Here is a 9,254-nt window from a genome sequence, read left to right as displayed (position 1 = left end):
GTCTATTCCATTGACAAATTGTTACAATGTTTACACTTAAGTTCAACTGATAAAGAATGTTTTGATTCATGGCAGACTTGCCCGTTTTTTCTCTTCCTTTTTCTTTTGGTGGCTTCAGAAGAGCCGAGAGAATTCTTTGCATAGAAAGAATTGTGCAACACTTCAATCAAGATCCCGATAACGATTCTTGACCATTAATTGTGCAGCTCTAGAGCAGAGCGCTGGACCCTGAGCCCACTCATTTGTCTGACAATAGCAAATTAATATTCGTTATTTTATTCCCGATTCTATTCCCGGCCAATCGGGAAGCAAGTCCTAAGACCAAAAGAGTGATGAGCTGATGGAAGAGGTAAAAGTCCAGTTGTTAGGGAGGTGGGGTAGATAGGCTTCCCTGAAGAGATGAGTTCTCAGGGATTGTCTAAGCCTGGATAGAGTAGGAGATAGCAGGACAGATTGAAGTAGGGAGTTCCAAAGAATGGGAGAGCTTCTGGAGGAGTCCTGGAGGCGATCCTGATAAGAGGAGGCAAGGGGGCTAAAGATCAGGAGGTCTTGGGAAGAGAAGAGGGGAGAGTTTGGGTGATATATTGGTATAAGATTGGTGATGTGGCTCGGGGCAATCATAGAAACATACACTATATTGTCAAAAGTATTGGGACACCTGCCTTTACACACACATGAACTTTAATGGAATCCCAGTCTTAGTCCGTAGGGTTCAATATTGGGTTGGTCCACCCTTTGCAGCTTTAACAGCTTCAACTCTTCTGGGAAGGCCGCCCACAAGGTTTAGGAGATGTGTCTATGGGAATGTTTGACCATTCTAGCAGAAGCGCATTTATGAGGTCAGCCACTGATGTTGGATGAGAAGGCCTGGCTTGCAGTATCTGCTCCAATTCATCCCAAAGGTGGTCTACTGGGTTGAGGTCGGAACGCCGTGCAGGCCAGTCATGTTCCTCCAACCCAAACTCGCTCATCTATGTCTTTATGGGCCTTGCTTTGTGCACTGGTCCAAATCATTTGGTGGAGGGGGGATTATGGTGTGGGGTTTTTTTCAGGGGTGGGGCTTGGCCTCTTAGTTCCAGTGAAGGGAACTCTTAAGGTGTCAGCATTTTGTACAATTTGATGCTCCCAACTTTGTGGGAACAGTTTGGGGACGGTCCCTTCCTATTCCAACATGACTGCGCACCAGTGCACAAAGCAAGGTCCATAAAAATTTGCTTCCCTTGGTATGCTAAAAAATTCCCTTCACTGGAACTAAGGGGCCAAGACCAACCCCTGAAAAACAACCCCACACCCTAATCCCCCCTCCACCAAATGATGTGGACCAGTGCACAAAGCCAAGTCCATCAAGACATGGATGAGCGAGTTTGGGGTGGAGGAACTTGACTGGCCTGAGTCCTGACCTCAACCCAATAGAACACCTTTAGGATGAATTAAAACAGAGATCGAGAGAGCCAGGCCTTCTGGTCCAACATCAGTGCCTGACCTCACAAATGGTCTTCTGGAAGAATGGTCAAACATTCCCATAGACACACTCCTAAACCTTGTGGACGGCCTTCCCAGAAGAGTTGAAGCTGTTATAGCTGCAAAGGGCGGAGCTAACTCAACATTGAACCCTACGGACTAAGACTGGGATGCCATCATAGGTGTGCGCAGCCTTTTGCATTAGAGCGTGCACCTCAAAGCTCCAACGCGTATATGGACTATGGACTAAGACTGGGATGCCATTAAAGTTCATGTACTGAACATGTAAAGGCAGGTGTCCCAATACTTTTGGTAATATCGTGTATATCTAACATAAAAGTCTTAATGAGTTTCAGACAAGCGATATAGCATAACACTTTGCCAAGTCACTGGAAATGGGTGCCCATTTATTAGGCCAATTTATACGCCAAGCCCCTAAAGATATTGACTTTATGGAGGCAGCAGAACGTTCCTCATGGTTGCCGAGGGCCACGGTCGCTTCCTTTGGCCCCTGCCCCCCCGTTCTTCAGAGACCCTGCTAACAAGTGAATAGAAGCTGCTATGAAGCCAATGTCAGAGCACAACGATGGAGCAGAAGATGAACGCTCCCCTCGGAGGAATGCAAAGACCGTTGTCACCTGTGTATTACTATATTACCCCCCCCCCCAAAACTTTCCACACCACGCAATGCCATCACAGGCGCCGCAGTAATACACACATGAAGTATTATCTCCGGTATTTTTAGCAGCACAGAAAAGCAGAGCAAGCTTCAACCTTGATGAAGTCGGAGGACATCCATTACTCAGAGTAAATATTGGCAAAAGCCAATTGGCAAAAGATCCGTCTGCCTCCCCACTCATCGGCATGATATGGCAGAGCGGTGATGTGCGGCCAAGCAGAGATATGGGGCCACATGACCCCCCCCCCCCCCCCCCCCCCGGCAAGTGGAAATATTATCACCGCACAAATATATCATTAAACACAGAATTCCACATTTCTCATTTTATTTCCTATCTCAGGAACACAAAAACAAACAAACCCCAAAACACAACAAAACACAACACAAAACCCCCTTCCCCGCCTGCATTGTGCAGAAATGTCAGAGGTGATGGGGTGTCACATTGGAAGGAATAGATGGGGGGGGGAGGGGTACAATGTATCAGAAATAAGATAGATAAAGATTGAATTCAAACATCTAGAGAGGAATCCAGCAGAAGGACGGCGGGGATGGAAGTTGGGAGATATTTCCAGAACTCGGAGCGACACTTCAGGAGGACTGAGAGGGAGCAGAGCTGTGTGCGTCCTGACATGACACGGGGGGGGGGCATCATTACTGAGATGATACATGAGGGGGGGCATCATTACTGAGATGATACATGAGGGGGGGCATCATTACTGAGATGATACATGAGGGGGGGCATTATTACTGAGATGACACATGAGGGGGGGGGCATTATTACTGAGATGATACATGGGGAGGCATCATTACTGAGATGATGCATGAGGGGGGGCATTATTACTGAGATACATGGGGAGGCATCATTACTGAGATGATACATGGGGGGGCATCATTACTGAGATGATACATGAGGGGGGGCATTATTACTGAGATGACACATGAGGGGGGGGGGGCATTATTACTGAGATGATACATGGGGAGGCATCATTACTGAGATGATGCATGAGGGGGGGCATTATTACTGAGATACATGGGGAGGCATCATTACTGAGATGATACATGGGGGGGCATCATTACTGAGATGATACATGAGGGGGGGCATTATTACTGAGATGACACATGAGGGGGGGGCATTATTACTGAGATGATACATGGGGAGGCATCATTACTGAGATGATGCATGAGGGGGGGCATTATTACTGAGATACATGGGGAGGCATCATTACTGAGATGATACATGGGGGGGCATCATTACTGAGATGATGCATGAGGGGGGGCATTATTACTGAGACACATGGGGGGGAGGGGGGCATCATTACTGAGATGATACATGGGGGGGCATTATTACTGAGATGATACATGGGGGGGCATTATTACTGAGATGATACATGGGGGGGCATTACTACTGAGATGATACATGGGGAGGCATCATTACTGAGATGATACATGGGGGGGCATCATTACTAAGATGATGCATGAGGGGGGGCATTATTACTGAGATATATGGGGGGGGGCATCATTACTGAGATAATACATGGGGGGGCATTATTACTGAGATGATACATGGGGGGCATTATTACTGAGATGATACATGGGGGGGGGCAGCATTATTACAGAGATGGTACATAGGGGGGGGCATTATTACTGAGATGGTACATAGGGGGGGGGGGCATTATTACTGAGATGGTACATGGGGGTGGGCAAAATTACTGTGATAGAGAGGGGCATTATTATTGATATGACATAATTGGGGCACTATTACTGATATAGATATGACATACAGAGGAGGCATTATTACTGATACCGCATTTGAGGGGCGCATTATTGATATGACTTATGGGGGGGTATTATTACTGATATGACTTATGAGGGGGGGCATTATTACTGATATGACTTATGAGGGGGGCATTATTACTGATATGACTTATGGCAGGGGGCATTATTACTGATATGACACATAGAAGGCACATTATAATGGATATGACACATAGAAGGCACATTATAATGGATATGACACATAGAAGGCACATTATAATGGATATGACACAGGGGGGGGGGGGGGGGGGGGGCTGGGCAAAAATTACTGATATGACACGGGGGGGGGGGCGGGGCTGGGGCCGCTGGGCAAAAATTACTGATGTGACACATAGAGGGCACATTATTATTGATGTGGCATAATTGGGGCATTATTGCTGATACAGCATATGAGGGGCACATTATTATTGATATGACACATGGGGGGAATTATTACTAATGGGGGGGGGGCAATATTACTGCTATAGCACATGGGGGGCACATTATTATTGCTATGACATATGTGGGCGGGGGTTGGGGGCAATATTACTGGTATGGCACTTTGAGGGCACATTATTATTGATATGACACGTGAGGGGCAATATTACTGAAATGACACATGGGTGGCATCTTTACTGATATGATGCTGGGGAGGGGCACAAATTGGAGGATGGAGGGACATATTATTATTGAGATGACACATGGGGGGCGGGGGGTACAATAGTACTTAGATGACACATGGGGGGGGTACAATAGTACTTAGATGACACATGGGGGGCATACTGTTACCGAGATGACACATAAAGGGGCACATTAATAGTTAGATAACACATGGGGGGGGGGCATTACTACTGAGATAATGTGGGGGGGGGCATTATTCCTAATGACACGTGGGGGGACACGTTACTGATCTCAGGTGGGACACCTGATAACAAAGATGACATATAGGGGGACACATTATTACTGAGATGACCTATGGGGGGCACATTATTACCGAGGTGACATGTGAGGGGGGGGGGGGGGCTGACAATTATCCGACAATTAAATATTACAATTCTTTACAATGAAGACAAATCTCAGCTCTCACCTTCCCCAACCTGCAATAACCCGGCCAGCAGTCTAGACACCCAGAGAGGGACCCCCCCCCCTCCCCCTCCTCCTCCCCATCCCCTCCTCCTCCACATCCACACACATGACATTCCATGTCCAACTTGTAGAGACAAAATAGAAGACAGTCACATGTTCTATGTCTATTATGGGATGTATAGAAGGGACAGAACCGCCATACATGCAACGAATAGACCAATCAACAATCCCAATCTGATCCTCTTCTCAATACATCCATCCCATCCCATCCCATCCCTCCATCATCTCAATGCTGCGAGTTACACCCGGACCACACACGTCTTCTTCTATACAATGTATAGGAACCGACTACCTGAACAATGTATCACCTCTGTATGACGATGTATATCGGTCTGGTTCACTGATCATTGGCAACAATGTACAGAATGGTTCATACATGACTTGTATCATCTCTGGACTTCTTCAGACACAACTTGTAACAATGTAGCCGAGCTGGGATAGATATAGGGGGGGTAGGTACAGGTGGGGATAGGTACAGGTGGGGTAGGTATAGGGGGATAGATATAGGTGGGGATAGATATAGGTGGGGGAAGATATAGGTGGGGGAAGATATAGGTGGGGGAAGATATAGGTGGGGAAGATATAGGTGGGGAAGATATAGGGGGCATAGATATGGGTGGGATAAATATAGTATGGGTGGGATAGATATGGGGGGGATAGATATGGGGGGGGGGGGAATAGATATAGTATAGGTGGGATAGACATAGGTGGGATAGATATAGTATAGGTGGGATAGATATAGGGGGGATAGATATAGGGGGATAGATATAGTATAGGTGGGATAGACATAGGGGGGATATATATATATATATATATATATATGAGATGTGACCTACAACAATGTACAGTCAGGTTCAGAAAAGACTTCTAACAATCTACAGACAACTTCCCATCTGACTTGTAACAATGTGGAGTTTAGTTGAGATTTGATTTGCACATTTCTTGTTATGAGAATAAAGAACAGACATAGATTCGGTACTCACAGGGATGGAGAAATGAGTCCGCAGCATCCTTTATAGTTCCAGTTTTGGAGTAGTTTCCCCCTCCAATGTCCGCACCTCTCCAGCACTTCTCCCGCACTTCTCCCGCACCTCTCCTGCGCGTTATACAACTCTACCACGGCTGCCAAGCTTATGTAAAGTCTTGTGTAACCGGCTGGCCAATCGCAGCCCTCATATGCAAATCTGAGGAGCTGGGCGGCCAATGGTTACACGCCGAGGGGCGTGTCCTGTCCCTGCGCTGTGATTTACAACTGCAAATTGCAGAGGATCTTCCAGCAGCAGAAATCAGATCAATAGAAGAAATGAGACATCGGATCTTCAATTCCCCCCAATATGGGATCGTACAGGGGCCCCTCCTGGGATCAGAGACCCCACAGCACCTCCAGGGGCCCCTCCTGGGATCAGAGACCCCACAGCACCTCCAGGGGCCCCTCCTGGGAATCAGAGACCCCCACAGCACCTCCAGGGGCCCCTCCTGGGATCAGCGACCCCACAGCACCTCCAGGGGCCCCTTCTAGGATCAGCGACCCCACAGCACCTCCAGGGGCCCTTCCTGGGATCATACACCCTACAGCACCTCCAGGGGCCCCTGCTGGGCTCAGCCACCCCACAGCACCTCCAGGGGCCCCTCCTGGGATCAGAGACCCCACAGCACCTCCAGGGGCCCCTCCTGGGAATCAGAGACCCCACAGCACCTCCAGGGGCCCCTCCTGGGATCAGCGACCCCACAGCACCTCCAGGGGCCCCTTCTAGGATCAGCGACCCCACAGCACCTCCGGGGGCCCCTCCTGAGATCATACACCCCACAGCACCTCCAGGGGACCCCTCCTGGGATCAGAGACCCCACAGCACCTCCAGGGGACCCCTCCTGGGATCAGAGACCCCACAGCACCTCCAGAGGGCATCTCCTGGGATCAGCAACCCCACAGCACCTCCAGGGGCCCCTTCTAGGATCAGCGACCCCACAGCACCTCCGGGGGCCCCTCCTGAGATCATACACCCCACAGCACCTCCAGGGGACCCCTCCTGGGATCAGAGACCCCACAGCACCTCCAGGGGACCCCTCCTGGGATCAGAGACCCCACAGCACCTCCAGAGGGCATCTCCTGGGATCAGCAACCCCACAGCACCTCCAGGGGCCCCTTCTGGGATCAGCGACCCCACAGCACCTCCAGGGGCCCCTCCTGGGATCAGAGACCCCACAGCATGTCCAGGGCCCCTCCTGGGATCAGCGGCCCCCACAGCATCTCCAGGGGCCCCTCCTGGGCTCAGCCACCGCACAGCACCTTCAGGGGCCCCTCCTGGGATCAGCGACCCCCACAGCACCTCCAGGGACCCCTCCTGGGTTCAGCTTCCCCCTGCTCCCCTAGGGGCCCCTCCTGAGCTCCGCTCTCCCTGCTCCTCTAGGGGCTCCTCTTGAGCTCAGCTCCCCCTGCTCTTCTAGGGGTCCCTCCTGGGCTCAGCTCCCCCTGCACCTGCAGGATCCCCTCCTGGGCTCAGTTCCCCATGCTCTTCTAGGGCCCCCTCCTGGGCTCAGCTCCCTTGCACCTGCAGGATCCCCTCCTGGGCTCAGCTCCCCTTCACCTGCAGGATCCCCTCCTGGGCTCAGCTCCCCTGCACCTGCAGGATCCCCTCCTGGGCTCAGCTCCCTTGCACCTCTAGGGGCCCCACCTGGGCTCAGCTCTCCACAGCACATCCAGGAGCCCCTCTTGGACTCAGTTCCCCCTGCTCTTCTAGGGGCCTCTCTTGATCTCAGCTCCTCCTGCACCTACAGGAGCCCCTCCTGGACTCAGTTCCCTCTGCTCTTCTAGGGGCCCCTCCTGGGCTCAACTCCCCCGGCACCTCTAGTGGCCCCGTCTGGGCTCAGCACTCCACAGCACATCTAGGAGCCTCACCTGGACTCGGCTCCCTCCAGGGGCTCCACCTGGGCTCAGCTCTCCACAGCACATCCAGGGGCCCATCCTGGACTCAGTTCCCCCTGCTCTTCTAGGGGCCCCTCCTGAGATCAGCTCCCCTTGCACCTGCAGGAGCCCCTCCTGAGCTCAGCTCCCCCTGCACCCCCAGGGGCCCTTCCTGAGCTCAGCTCCCCCTGCACCTCCAGGGCCCCCTTCTGGGCTCAGCTCCCCCTGCACCTCCAGGGCCCCCTTCTGGGCTCAGCTCCCCCTGCACCTCCAGGGGCCCCTCCTGGGCTCAGCTCCCCCTGAACCTCCAGGGGCCCATCCTGAGCTCAGCTTCCCCTAAACCTCCAGGGCCCCGTCCTGGGCTCAGCTCCCCCTGCACCTCCGGGGCCTCTCCTGAGCTCAGCTCCCCCTGAACCTCCAGGGCCCCCTCCTGGGCTCAGCTCCCCCTGAACCTCCAGGGCCCCCTCCTGAGCTCAGCTCCCCCTGAACCTCCAGGGCCCCCCCCCCCCGGGCTCAGCTCCCCCTGAACCTCCAGGGGCCCATCCTGAGCTCAGCTTCCCCTAAACCTCCAGGGCCCCGTCCTGGGCTCAGCTCCCCCTGCACCTCCAGGGGCCCCTCCTGAGCTCAGCTCCCCCTGAACCTCCAGGGGCCCCTCCTGAGCTCAGCTCCCCCTGAACCTCCAGGGCCCCCTCCTGAGCTCAGCTCCCCCTGAACCTCCAGGGCCCCCTCCTGGGCTCAGCTCCCCCTGCACCTCCAGTGGCTCCTCCTGGGCTCAGCCCCCCCCCCCAGCACAGGGATGCCTGGAAGAGGGGGTCTCTCTGGGGGCAGGGGGTGGCAAGCACAGGCAGGATTTTGGGAAGGTTTTCCTATCATAGGGATGCATGGAGTGTGGCTGGGCTCAGCACACTCAGGTTGCACAGTGCAGCTCCCCCCATCACTCCGGATGGCTCTCCATGGATGATATATTGGAGGGGATTCTGCTTCATGGGGGGGGGGGGTGAATATTGGAATGTGGACCCCCGCAGGACTCTTCTGTATTCCATCGCATGGACTGAGCTGCATGGCTGGAAGTTGCAGCAGCTGGAAGGAGGAGGAAGAAGAATATATAGAGGAGGCATCACATTGTATCCATGGAGCTCACACTGCCTGGGGGGGTTAACTCTTCCAGGACCCCCATCACTACACATGGTCTTATTATGAGCCGGGCACATTAGTGCTGTCACATCAATGGGCTGTACCCTGCCTGGGGGGGGGGGGGGGGGTATTAACTCT

The 9,254-nt window shown here is 52.8% G+C and overlaps 1 protein-coding gene across 3 annotated transcripts in view; it reads right to left on the bottom strand.

Moving 5' to 3' along the window:
• The window catches only part of CRTAC1 (cartilage acidic protein 1), a 1,115,778-nt gene extending 1,109,574 nt beyond the window's left edge, over window positions 1-6,204 (bottom strand). For all 3 annotated transcript variants that reach the window (XM_077455715.1, XM_077455716.1, XM_077455717.1), the window contains exon 1: window positions 6,064-6,204. In XM_077455715.1, coding sequence (XP_077311841.1) covers window positions 6,064-6,090 — 27 coding nt within the window. In that variant the 5' untranslated portion in view covers window positions 6,091-6,204. The remainder of the gene's footprint in view (window positions 1-6,063) is intronic.
• Window positions 6,205-9,254: the final 3,050 nt, after the last annotated feature.

The sequence above is a fragment of the Lithobates pipiens genome, unplaced genomic scaffold (assembly GCF_037356315.1).
Source record: "Lithobates pipiens isolate NorthernLeopardFrog02 unplaced genomic scaffold, aLitPip1_a1.2 Scaffold_25, whole genome shotgun sequence".
NCBI classification, from domain to species: domain Eukaryota; kingdom Metazoa; phylum Chordata; class Amphibia; order Anura; family Ranidae; genus Lithobates; species Lithobates pipiens.
This window is presented reverse-complemented; position numbering and strand designations above follow the sequence as displayed.